The sequence below is a fragment of the Rattus rattus genome, chromosome 9 (genome assembly GCF_011064425.1).
Source record: "Rattus rattus isolate New Zealand chromosome 9, Rrattus_CSIRO_v1, whole genome shotgun sequence".
In the NCBI taxonomy this organism is placed as follows: Eukaryota; Metazoa; Chordata; class Mammalia; order Rodentia; family Muridae; genus Rattus; species Rattus rattus.
In genome coordinates, this window is record NC_046162.1 from 2,261,234 (window position 1) to 2,275,254 (window position 14,021).

Genomic DNA, 14,021 nt, shown 5'->3' on the forward strand with positions numbered 1-14,021 from the left:
CACATGCTGTAGTACAGATCAATCTCAGTAGGCCAATAAGAGATGCCGAATGGAGCAGACTCTCGTGGTCTTTTAAGATGAGGAGTCCTGAAGAGGCTAAATAGAAAGCACTCCAGACAGCAGCTGGGAGCAAGATGAGCACTGGAGAAAGTGGTGGCCAACAGCACATGGGACGATGACAATACACTGAAGTTGGCTGAGATAGAGAGTATACAACATTCTAAGACATTTAACTGCAAACATGCAAACATACAGCTCTTTCAATATGGTATGAACTCTACTGCAGCTTAACAAACTGTAAATGGGAAATGGACTAAAGGTAAGGCAGTGCTTTGTAAATTAACCAAAAATCTCCAGGGAACCAGTAAGAAACGTAGGAGCTCTACAGCAAAGATAAAGGTTCTGCAGGCAGTAACAATGATATTTTTTTAACTTGTCTGGTAGAATTACAATGCAGGATCTGAAGACTACCTTTCAACTCAAAAGTATTCTCATGACAATGTCAACTCCATACCTTGTCCTCATGTGAGGACAAAAATCTGTTTCTCTAGAATTCCCTGAGAAAAACCCAAACACCAAAACCTCATGCCCTGCCTGGAATTGAGGCCCTTCCTCATGCTAAATGTCACCTGAGACGCGGGTTCTGGGCCAGGCTCTGTACTCGTGCCCAGGCATGGTTGTTCCGTGGTTGTAATTCTACAGGAACTTTCAGGGGGAGGCGCACTGGTTTCTGGTCCTCTTCATCACTTAGACCTGAGAAAAGGAGACCATAAATGCCCGATGCAGACCAACTTCAAGGTACAAAACAAAACAATTTGCCAGAAAAACACAGGGAAATGAGAAACAGCCTTGTGCCTGGAAAAAAGGAGAACAGAGGAATCCTAGCAAGGGTCAAACTCAATATGGTGAACTTTGTACTTGCAAAAGCGAGTACCTACCGTCTGGATCGCAGAGCTTCTTTAGGGCCCGGCACATGGGTGCCTTGATCCGGAGATTTCTCCCTTTATAACGTACTGTGGTAGCTCTGGGGAAAGAAATTGCAAGCAATTCTGAGGACTTCTTGTGAGTGGAAGAGATGAAGGGTTATCAGGTCTGGTGTGGCAAGCACAGAGGCCTGGTGAGTACCGATCCCGTCCTACCTACATGGTAGTGCAGGTCACCCCAGACGGTAAGCATAGGTAGGAGTTTTAGATGCCTGCTATGTTCCTACCCAAGGGACATGGGCTGTTTATGGGAAGTGAACTGTGCCCAAAGCATGACGACTGACTGTCATATACAACTAAGCTCACTGTTGAAGAGCTGTTCTGTTCAGTCATCTCCAAGCATTCCTTATCATTAGAGCCTTATAACAGAAGCTCCAGAGCCTCCGCTATCTGTCTTCCACATGACCTGCCTACCTACCTTTACAGGACTTTTTCATGAACTCTTTATGAGCAACCTGCCACAGCTGTGTAACTTCATCCCCCTATAATCCACACAGGAGGACAAGGGTACATACAGTTACAATGAAGTGTCACAGGCTCAAGACCTTAGGCCAGCTCAGGTCTGTTTGCTGAAGCTGCCGTAGATTAGCAATTACACACATTACAGAAACACTGTTTGGCTACCCAAAGATGAACACTCTCGAAGCACTCAGAAAAGGTAGCTGTTTTGTAGACAGTGACTGAACAGGTATGAACATGACAGCTGAGGCCAAGGCTCATCAGTCTGACTTATAACTTCCCACTGCTTTGATTCTGGAAAGAATAAACAATGTATTTTGGTTCTAGGTTGAAGAAAAAGGCTCTGCCCAGCCACCCGAGGGGTGGGGAGTATGTGTGTGTGGGGTGCGTCTAAATTTTACATGTTCAAGCTGTCCTCCTGTGTGGATTACAGGGAGATGGGATTACAAAGACACCTGCTTGCCTTTGCCTCCTGCTGGAATGAAAGGCATGGGCTATTATGGCTGGCTTGAAACCATTTTTTTTTGACTGATCTATGATCAACTCTGAGCATGTCAATTATGAGAGCAGCTTTTAGTCTTACTATTTAATTTCTAATAAGTATAGAGGAAAGCTGACCAAAAATGATAGCATACACACGAGGAGATTCTAAAGATGTAGAACAAATGACATACTCATACTACCTGGAATTCCTATTTGTATCTAAATGCTTATTCTTGTAAATTTCCTAAGGGGGGAAGTTTTAATTGAGGGAGGAGATGGAGTAGATGGTGATTTTACATGTTTATACTCTCTGAAAAAAATTCTTCCAGAATATATTTATACTACATCTAATTAATAATTTAAAAAATGTTGTTCTGAAATAATGCTGCTTAAATCTGGAGCTAAGATCTGAACAGCAGCTCTGAGCAGAGCACCCACAGGAAAGGCTCGGCTGACACAAAAATGCTTGATTAAAGAGCAGCTCAAATGGATGTGTGCAAAGTAGAAGACAGCTGGCTTGAGGGCTAGAGTCAGGAGAGAAGAACCACGCCACATCTTAGGACAGCACACACCTCACCATACCACACACCTAAGGACAAAGCCCTGCCCAGTACCCTGAAGGGGATGATGCCTTAGGTTTACCATTATGAGGTCTCACAACGATGCACAGTTAGGGCTTTCAGCAAGTACTCATAAGACAATTCCAACACTGCAGGAGGTGGACACAATCATACAACACAGAAAGCTCAGTAACTCCCCATGTTATGGCAGCCACACTCTACCTACTCATTCTCCTCCTGTACATCTATTTACATATCCGCATCTCCTTTCCTACCCACACATACACTAACCCATGCCGCTCACTCGTAAATGTGCCTCATCCGCCAGTCACTCTCCCATCTACTGCCTATTGGTACATTCACACACCGTCCATTCGTCTATGTGTACATCTATCCATCTCCACCAGCCATTCTTCTACTCACTCATTATCTGTTCAACTATCCTCATGAACCATCCAGGACCGACTACCTCTGTACGCAAGACACTAAAGTGCAAAGTGAAGAATAAAAAAGCCTTATTAAAGGAGCAAGAAGAGCCCAGACTGGCTGTCACTCCTTATCCACTTCCCATCTGAAGAGAGTAAGTCTCTAAGCAACCACATTCTAGTAACTCAAAATTACTGAACTGCCTTATCCCAGGCGAACAGTGATGAGGTGACACAGTGGGGAACCAGGAAGAATATTCTAAGGAGCAAGTGATAAAGCCTGGAAGAGCCACTTTTTCAACAACTTCCTTCAACAAAAACCTCAAGGAAATGAGCATTAAAAACAAAACACACACATTCACATGCACACACACAGACACACAGACACACACACCCACACCCGTGCACACACATACTCAGGGAAGTAGAAAGGACCTGACTTAAAACAACAATAAAAACGTGCCCAATGTCATTGATCATCAGGGAAGTGCAACTCAAAACAATGGCAAGCCAAGTCCTTGAGAACATGGGAGCACCTGGGCTAGGTTCTGCAAGACAATTTCCTGTAAAGACAGATACATGTCCACATCTCTTCTTAGGGGATGCCCAGGTAAAATGAAAACCCATGCTCATAGCAGTGGTGCTACACACCTTTTAATCCCTGCTCTTGGGAGGCAGAGGTAGGAGGAACCTGAGAGTCTCCTATGCACACTTCTCAAAGAGAGAGGCCAACCTCAGGAGTGAGTGACAGTTCCAAATAGATGACTGACAGAGGAAGGCATATAGAGAATAGCACTATGGTGATCTACGGCTGGCCATGGGCTAGACGTGTTCTACCCTCACGTTCTTGTTAAACTCACAGAGCTGTAGAGGCCAATCTAAACAGGCACTGGTTGACTCCAACCAGATAATGCTCAGAGGAAAGCAGACCTATGAAACAGTAAAAGATTGAGGATTTCCAAGGACCAGGGAAGGAAGAGACAGATAGATAACAGATAGTGGATTTTCAGAACAGAGAAAGTACTTTGATAAGACTACAGTGGTAGAGAGGAAAATGTTTCACTGTCCAACCTTGTAAATGTCTGACACAGGGTCCCTAAATTAAAACAAACCAAGCACCAGCAGATATACCACAACTGTTCGGTTAGCTCAAATCCATGATCCTCCTGCCTTAGATTCCTGATATTATTGGTATTTGAGGCTACCCAGCAGTCTTGGCGGATCACAATGCTCTTCCATGGGGATTCAATCTGATCAGGCCTGGGCTGTTACGAAAATAAAGGTTTACAAATACAGTCCCAGGAAGAACAGAGGAAGGGTTCACCTAGCTGAAGCCTAGGTGCTCACTCCAACATGTATAAGGTCATCTAAATGTCAAAGCTAAGGCCTAAGAGAGAGAAGCAGGAGAACAGATCTAGAGACTTGGGGAAGCTCTATCTCAAGAGATATAAAGACTGTTATGTCCACAGCAGCTAGAAGGGTCTGAATGACAAAGCAGACCAAATGTTCAAGGTCAGGGGATGGATGGCTTGGGGAACAGAGGGCAACGAAAGAGATAGAAGACACAGCAGCTTTCAACAAGGGCCCCAAACCACAAAAACAAAAACAAAACAAAGACAAAAAAAAATGCCCTCCACAAAATGCCAAGCAGGCACGGCAGAAATGGGTCTTGTGATGCTGCTTCGCTGCAACCAAAGTGTCAGGAGCAGTGCGACTCCCAAGACAGAGGGCAGCCATGGGCAGACAGGAGGGAGGTATGACTAAGCACTCAGCCTTTAGCCAAGTGAAGATGGAGAGTAAGACACTTGGAAAGACTGGGATTCCAGGCAATGAAGTTTATATTCAAGGTATGGGCAAGAGGGCTGATCTCTACCAGGAAAAGTGACAGAAGCCTTTGGAGTCACAAGAAAGATATGTTTTGGGGCAGCTGAGAGGGGACCCCATGTGGGTATGGAACTGGAGAGAAGCTCAGGGTAACAACATCTTACCGACCTATGTACCAACTGCAGAGTCAGGCAGAACACAAGAGAACTCACGAGGATTAAAACGCTGACCATGCCATCCACGCCTGCTGATGCAGAGTGGCAGTCCACGAAGACAACCTAAAGACAAGGCCGGATGCTATCTCCACACTCAACCCTGAGGCAGACAGGATGTTTGCAACAGAAAAGGTCAAAAACAACAGGTCAAAAACAACAGGCTAAAAAGTCAAAAACAACAGGCTAAAAAGTCAGGGTCAGATTAAGTGTTAAAAGGCAAGGAAGGCCATCTGCAGCAGCTCAGGAGCCAACACATTGAAGTACTAAGGCTCGTTTGGAACAACAAAAAGCAAATTAGCTACATCACTGTACAGCCTGATGATCTGAGCTCAATCTCGGACACGCCAGTAGAAATGACTGCTCAAAGTTTTCCTTTGACTTCCACACAAGCACCACACTCACAGGCCAGCTCTCATACACAACATGCTCAAGCATAAAAAAAGAAAGAAAACGAAGGAAAGAAACCAGCACTCATCTCAACTTCTGTAGGTCAGTGGATAAATACAAGTAAATAGAGTAATTTGTACTTACCCAACCTGAATGAGTTCATTCAACTTTGTTGCGTTCTTGTCATCCATACCTTTAAAAGTTTAAAAAAGAAATGAGGCCACGGGGTAGTTAGAAGCAAACAATCACAAATTCCCATTTTATTGCTATGTGGAGACATAGATCCCAGATCTTGCAAATTAATGTTCTGTATCTTAATGAATCCGTGCCTTGTCTGACCCACACAGCCTCCTCCTAACCATTCTTAAGGGTTCTGTGCTCAGAGAGCTCTTCTCCCAGGAATTATCCCTGACCTTCTGGTACTGCTGAACCATGGCTATGCTCCCATAGTGCCTGATGCTGATAAATGCTTCCTCTAGGAACCTCACTGGGTCCTGGGCCTTCCTTCCCTGCTGATTGTAGACTCTCAGGTACATAGTTTGAAACCCAGGGAGGGCCTGCTAAATGATGGCTCTCGTGCCCTAGTTTCATTGCCCTCAGCACTGTCCTCAAGGGATTTGTGCAAGAAAGCAAGAATTAAAAGCTAACACAAGAACCTGGGCAGGGACACAGAGATATGAACTGTAAAATTCCTCAACAGTACTGAGTGACTTGGGAATTAAGGGACCACAATCACTAGCCAGGCAGAGAACCAAGACAAGAGTGAAATTATAAAAGCAGCCAGAGACATACTATACCTATGAAGGACTTAAAGGACTTTATATCATAGACAGTGCGGGATAGACATTGGAGAAAAATTGTAAACATGATTAAAGAAAAGGAAGGAAAGAAAGAAAAAAAATGAAAATAGACCTAGGATTGGTGGCCCTTGCTTTAATCTTAGTACTCAGGACACAAACAGGCAGAACACTAAGTTTGAGGCCAGTATGGTTCTCAAGTCAACTTCAAGGATAGCCAAGACTACACAGAGAAACCCTGTCTCAAAAAACCAAAAGGAATGAAAACAAAATGAAGCTGTCAGATGAACAGTGAGTGAAAAGATTCAATGCAGGTACAACTGCACCACAGAAAGTAAAGGAAACTCTCACTGTGAAGGGAAGGGCCCAAGTGGAATAGACCTTCAGGAAAGCAAGAACAACATCGGGAAGGGCAAATGTAGACAAGGGCCTGCAAGAGCAGGGACATCATGGCCCTCATGTGAACACCAACCAACCTCTCCATGTACCACCACAAACTCATGAAAAAACTGTACACAACTCAGTTTAAGCCTTGTGTGATCAGGGAGACTGGAGCTCAGATCTGTAGGAGGAGATGGGTTAATGAATAGAGAAGCTAGGGCAGGAACAAGGCCCTAGAGTCCTGTGTGTAGCAGGTTGTACAGAGAGGCCTATAGGTGGCATCCAAATGGAGGAAGCCAAACAAATCAATCAGGACCTAATGAAACATATGAAAAAACAAAAAGGGAGGGGATGAGGGGACAGGCAAATGTGAGAATTCCTGGATATGACAACTAACAGATGCCTGTGCTGGATGAGGACAAGCAGCCTTAGCTGCAGTCAGGTAAGGCCTTGTGGAGATCCAGCCAGAACGCATGCCGTGTCATATGCTGGCTCAGACGGGCAGTCATGGCAGGAAAATGTAATGGAACCACTTTATATACAGAAGAGTTTGCACATGGAGCACTAGTCCTGGGCAAGGACTTGACCATTACTTGGCGATGTTCTAAAGATTCTGAATGTAGGCAAGAAGTTAGCAGGGGACTATACCCTTTGATAGTTTGATAAAATAAGTCAGTATGGTCATAACAGGCGGTGTGTACTCCAGGGTTGAAGTCTTAGGGTATGGGATAAGAGTGTACAGTCAAATGGAAGTGAGAAAACAGCACACCTGTGTGTGAAAGGCATAAACAAACACTAGTTAATGGAAGGCCTAGTGACTGGCATGGTCATTACATCTGTTTCAACTTTTCTGTTGTCAAAAGAATTTCAAGATAAAAGTTGGATTCCTGTGCACTAAGGGTCAGTGGCGATCAGGATAACAACCCACGAGGATGACCCATGGACAGCAGCAGTACTCACAACCCCCAATCTTCTTGCGTAGCTCGCCATAGCAGATGAGACCATAGAGTTCCTGGGATGATTTCTTCAGCCCTCGAGAGAACACTGAAAAAAAAAAAAAAGGATGGATGTTAGGTAGAGGGGACAGTGACATCCCAGGGTACAGCCTGTTTGTACAAGAACATAGAGGGAGCTGAGACTTATCGCATATAGATCACATCACCTTGGACACATAGTTACTGATCTCCCTGAGATTCCCACAATTGTGAAAGCCAGTTATAAAGGCTGGACAGTGTCAAGGTACCTGGTTGAGACTACTGCTTCCAGCACAGAAGCAAGTGGCTAGCCCCCAGCTGTGTGTGTCCAATGATGAGCCATCAAAACCTTGGGAGAGCCAGAATCACAATATAAAAGGCCCTTCATGTGTGGTGAAGGTGCACTCCACAGGACATAGAAAGACAATAGGAAGTTGGGTGGTCACACAGGGAAGGAGGAGTACAATATGGTATGATCCTATAATGTGTTGAAGCCTCCCACCCCTGATGGGATAGAGCTAAAAGAAGTGATACTACCAAGATCCTAGAGGATGTGGGGTCAGGAGGTGCTTCTGCAGAGAAAGGAACAGGAAAAAAAAAACATTGCTTTAATATATGCTTTGCAATACTGACCTATGTAAAAAGTCTCAGACTAACAGACCTTGGGAAGGAACATGTACCATCCACAGTGCCTGAAGGGAGAGCTTGATGAACAAGTTGGACACATTCAATCATCACGCTAGATATAACTTGACCCACAACAGTCTTTAAATCCTAACTCATGACTCATCTTCTCACTGAGAAAGACCTCTCAAGAGCAGCTGCAGTGGACACTCACACAAAGCCTTGGAATGACTTGCAGAACGTACTATGAGCTCCAACAAGAAAAGGAAATGTGCATAAACAGTGCATCTGGAAGGCACAGACGTTTCATTATCCTATGATATGGATGAACACAGCCTCAGATCTCAGGGACTGGAGTAGGACTGAGATATATAAACAAATCAGTGTAGTCACATGGTAGTGGTGCTAACAACTGAAAAACAACAAGAAGGGGTTGACTTCAAGTCTGCAGAAAGCTCTTATGCTGTGATCATATGAATTATGGAAGCTAACGATCAGGTACCAGAGATGCTCTCCTCCCCCCAAGCTGTGAAGACTGACAATGTAATCCTAGGGGTCTCTAGGAATAGACAAGAGGAGGGAGGGTGCGTGACCCCAAAGAGCTCTGTTCCTCTGTAAGGGGGGTGGGGTGGGTGGGGATAGGCATTGTCTTTTAAAACTATAGTATCATGATGCATATCACGGCCAAATAGCATGACTTGGCAAAGAGAGCACCACAACAAAGGTGAAGATCAGGGTTGCCAAAGGACACCATGACGGCACAGGCAGGGGTCAGAAGGAGGAGCAATGTGGCCATAGCTATATGCCAGCTATGTGATTCTTACGTCAGCAACGTCACTATCTAGAAAACTAAGGGTATGAGAAAAGAATCTACAGAACAAGCCCGAGATAGAAACTGCAGAAGAGCAAGGAGACGGAGCAGGCTGGGACCTGATGCGGGAAGAGAATCTAGAAACACGGAAGGGAGAGGCAGCTAGGTTTACCAGGGAAGGACAAGTGGTTAGATTACGGACTGAAGAGCTAGTGTCACTGAGAAAGTGGTCAACCGAGGGTGCTTTTTGCCAGAAACTAGACTAACATTTGGAGACAATCTAGTAACGTCTCTGAAGATGAACTGGACTGCGTAAATCCTGACTATAACACAGACGACCGGAACACTGGCAGAGCAGCATCCACCCCAGCAGACCAGAAAAATTCAGGCTTTCTTGTACACCCACAGTTCAGTTTATCTCAGTACCCAAACTCATAAGGGGACCCAGAAGCTTCTGCTCTGAGGCAGTTTTGAGAAAGTGGACAACCAGAGTCTAGGACAGCATGTTTACCCCAGGATGTTCTAGGGGGAGGTAAAATACTTCCTGCATGGAAGCTCCATTAAGAAAGGAAGTAAACAGCTCTATCAAGTACCTGAAACTGACCAGACTTCCTAGGCCAGATTCCCTCCACAAGAGTGTGTGAGTAAGCAATGCAGGCCAAGAGTTACTCTCAGACAAGTCCAACTGTAAAGAAAACTCTCGGTAAAGCCCAACCAGAGACCGCAGAGTCACCGTGGAAAAACAGTTTCCAATCTGTTGAGCTGACTGCAGGACATGCCGTGTGCACTACAACTGCTGTTCAGGTGAGTAGTTACACCTGCTGGGTGGGCTTGGGTGACAAAGCTTTGAGTCATTTCTGCTACTGTAAATGACCCTTCACTTAAATTCCTGTGAGGAGCCCTCTAAATCCTCATTGGCCCACCAAACTCCAGTACTGGTGCTTTGGTCTGGTCTGTCATGGGCTCCCTCTTCTCTAGGGCAAGCAGATGTTTGTGTGTTGTGCTTCCAGGAGATGACATGCAACATAAACACATTCAAAGACACTGAAGCACAGGAAACACAGCTCCAGCAGTAGTAAGGACCCTTACACAGATGGGGCGGCTTCCTCACAATTAAATTTAACCAATAGGTTCTGGACCTGTCACCAACCAAAGCACTAGGATACAAGTCCCGCTGTAAGCAGCCAGGTGAATATGGGGTCACAGAGAGTGGGCCATGGGTGCTTGCCTGAAAAGATCCAGCTTTGCCTGGTGAGCCTGTGTAACACTCACCATTGTCAAAGTCAATGTATTTGGTAATCTTGTGCCAGGTGCGGTAGTAGAAATGCCGGACCTGCTCTTTGTTCTTCACCATGCTTGCAGGCTTGCCCTTCTTCTTGTACTTCAGAGCAATGTTGTTCTGAATGGCTTCAAAGTCTTTTCCATGCTAGAAAACAAAGTCCACAACAAAAGCATGGCAGTTAAAAATAAAACAACTTTTTGGTATAATGTAAGCATCATCAAAAGTCAAAAGGGGCCCAGCTTCGCACAGCATAAGACAAACCAAGCTTCAGAGCAGAAAAGCATGAGACTTAATATTGGAACAAATAGTTCTGGTGGCCTGCAGGGGACCATAAGGGAAACTTTCAGGAGGATACCATGGTAGAGAGACTCCGGCTGTCACCACAAACCACCTCACAGTAAGAGGGGGTCACTCTTCAAAACTACCTGCTGTTTGATCAGAGAAGCTGCTCATACACACCCTTGGGATAGAACCAAACAGAAGCGTTCTGACCATATCTCAGGACCAATCCCTCCTAGGAGAGAAATCTGGGTGAGGTTGGGATTTGAGGGTGGAGCATGTGTCCCTGTGCTGATGACAGAGAGCCAGCTGTCTGGTGTTCTCAAAAGAAGAGCTAGTTAGAGGCACTGAGAGCACCCTGTGCCAACAGCACCCCAGAACCCAGATATAACTTTTCTTACATTTATTCATAGTTTTTCAAGACAGGGTTTCTTGTATAGCCCTTGCTGTCCTGGAACTCCCTCTGTAAACCAGGCTGGCATCCTCCCATGCAGGGATTAAAGGCCTGTGCCACCATACCTGTCTATTCATTTTTCATAGAGAACTCCAGTGTTCTGAAAAAATGGCTAATTCCAGGCTGCAAGGTGTTTGTCAGATAAGCATGGAATAATTGGAACTGCCCAAAATGAGACCTTAAACAAATTGGTTTCAAGTTGTAACCAAATCACGGGGGCACCAATCAGTGATACAAATGGACTATGATCCTCATAATAAAGTAGCCTTCAGGAATCCACATACAACCATCACTGGGAAGATGGGGCCAGGGGGTCCGCAACACTCTTCTCTAGAAGGGATCTGTAATCCTCAGACATAGAGCAATAGAAACAAGACTTGTCACTAGACAAATTCCACGGTGACTGCTGTGCTAGGTAAGCAGCAGCCAGGTTGTTTAAACTAATGTAAGAAAGAATGCTGCAAAAGGTGCTATTTGCGGGTCTCAATACTCAGAAGGACTTGGAAAGCATCACCTCAAAACAGTGGTCCATTCTGCATCACATCTGTTGCAAATCTCATGTACAATTAATTAGGCTAGATATAGAAAGGACCCATCACTGCCAGGGAATTGTTTTACATTTTTATTTTTTGAATGTGTGTATGTATATGAGTGCATAGGAATGCATGTACCACAATACAAATGTGGAAAGCACGACTTGTGGTAGTCAGTCATGTTCTTCTGCTTATGCGGGTCCTGGAGATCAAAGTCAGGCTTGATGACAAACACCTCTACTGGCTGAGCCATCTCACTGGCCTTGTATAACGTTTTTAAAGTCCAAAATTGTTTCAAAATGAAAAGTTAAATTATTTTAATGTAAAACTTACTCACTGTTTTAAAATACTTAACAGGAAGCAGAAACTCAAGGCTAAGCCAGGTGGATGGGGAACTAGAGGTCAGCCTAGCAACAGACTGAGACCAAGTCTCATAAAAAGGAAAAAAACCACAACAGCTTATCATGGAAAGGTACATCTGGGCCTTTGTTTCTGTGTCTGGCTGAGTGGCTATCTCCTTAGCAGTTGTTAACTTGAACAGAAACAGATACAGACAAGTCTGCTGCTATGAGGTCTGACTGCCTCATTTATGACTCCTCAACCTGTATTCTCAAACTACATGGTCTGTGGGATTTGAGTATGGGCCCTACAGTCAACCTGTATTTCTAGAACCACAGGTGTTCTAAACTTCGTTATGAACATGATAAGTGGGTCAAGAATAACAAAAATTGGGCAAAGCTGGAAGAGAAAGGTTCAACATCTAGGTGATGAAAACTCACAGTATTTACACAGCAAAAAGCCAGAGACATTCCTGATGCCTATGCATATGCAGGTGGAGCACTCTGAGATCACATCAGAGACAAGGCTTTCACAGCAGTTCTCAAGGCAGTAGCTCTCCTCTAGCAGTGGGACTAGAACTCACTACTAGCACAGGAGAGGTGATAGATAGGCCATCACCTGAAAAAAACCAATCTGAGTTCAGGCCCAAAATTCAGCAGAGCTGGAGAAATGGGTAGCTTAAGCAAGGAGACACACTGAGGACTGGGACAAAGACAGCAACAGTCTCTGCATCTGGCCAGCCATCTGCATCTGCACCCTCTGGGCCAGGAGTGTTGCTGTGAGCTCAGTTTCCAATGGTGGTGAAGAAGTCAGACTAGGTTCTGTGAGTGCGTGCAAATCTCCTCAGTGAGAGAACTCCATGCCTAGTATGCACAAGGGTTTTATTCCCTTCATCCTTATGCATACTTACATGCCTGTGCGCGCACACACACACACACACACACACACACACACACACAAATCTGTTGACAAATATTATAGAAACAATTCTCAGAGCAAAGGTCTATGCTCAGCTGCCACTAAACTCACTGCTAGAGATTTTAGCTGCCCACCCTCACCCAACATTGGTCAAACAGGTGCCCAGGCCCTCATTGCAGTCTTTCAGTCAGACCCCAAATAAGGTGTGGATCCCCACACTCTTCTACTGGTTACTTTTTGTCAACTTGATCCCAACTACAGTCATCTGAGAAAAGGGACCCTCAAATGAGAAATTATCTCCATTGCATTGGCCTGCGGCTTTGTTTATGGGGCATTTTCTTGAGAAATGATTAACATGGAGGAGCCCAGCCTATGGGCAGGGCCACCAGAGCCACCGTCCTGAGCTGTACGAAAGTTAGCTAAGCGAGCTGTGGGAAGAACGCCAGTAAGAGGCACTCCTCTACGGTTTCTGCTTCTAGGTTTCCGCCTGAGTTCATGACCTGGCTTTGAAGCCTCAGTGATAGTTTGTGACCTGTCAATTGTAAGATGAAATAAACCCTGTCCACTCCAAGTTGGTTTTGATCATAGAGTTTACTAGAGCAACAGCAGCCAAACTACAATAACTCTCTTTCCCTCTCTTCCTCTCTATGTATTAAATCATGGAAAGCATTAATAATATTATTACTAATCAAGGATTTAGGGGATCTAAAAACACATGCCTGGTTGGGAGGAAAGGAAACAAGAAGGCTAGCCCACTGGAGGGGAATGGCAGAGGATGGTCTTAACAAGGAAGCCTCTTCCTACAGTTTGTAACCAACAACCGCACGTCAGTCACACCTCCCTTATAGTAGCTGGATAGCAGACCACCTTGCAGAGAGCTCGGTCTCCAGGAAGACAGGAAAACACCACAGTAGTTACAGATCAGGATAAGATTCACTAACAGTTGCACATTCTTACAGCCCAGCAGGAATCATAAGTCTATCATGCCTAACGGCTTTAAAAAGCATAATTGGGGGCTAGAGAGATGGCTCAGTGGTTAAGGGCATTGACTGCTCTTCCAGAGGTCCTGAGTTCAATTCCCAGCAACCACATGGTGGCTCACAGCCATCTGTAATGGGATCCGATGCCCTCTTCTGATGTGTCCGAAGACAGCTACAATGTCCTTATATATATAATAAATAAAATCTTAAAAAAAAAAAAAAAAGCATAACTGGAAGATATAATCCATACAGATGGAGTCTGCTTTACTATAACTTTGGGAAAAAAAAAAAAAAAGAGCCCTTTCACATTTAT

At 44.8% G+C, this 14,021-nt stretch overlaps 1 protein-coding gene across 2 annotated transcripts in view; it reads right to left on the bottom strand.

Moving 5' to 3' along the window:
• The window catches only part of Cramp1 (cramped chromatin regulator homolog 1), a 45,917-nt gene that overhangs the window by 17,527 nt on the left and 14,369 nt on the right, over positions 1-14,021 (bottom strand). For both annotated transcript variants that reach the window (XM_032912010.1, XM_032912009.1), the window contains exons 4-8: positions 10,196-10,349; positions 7,475-7,558; positions 5,481-5,529; positions 939-1,024; positions 630-753 (exon numbers count right to left, since the gene is read on the bottom strand). In XM_032912010.1, the coding sequence (XP_032767901.1) occupies positions 630-753; positions 939-1,024; positions 5,481-5,529; positions 7,475-7,558; positions 10,196-10,349 (497 nt within the window). The remainder of the gene's footprint in view (positions 1-629; positions 754-938; positions 1,025-5,480; positions 5,530-7,474; positions 7,559-10,195; positions 10,350-14,021) is intronic.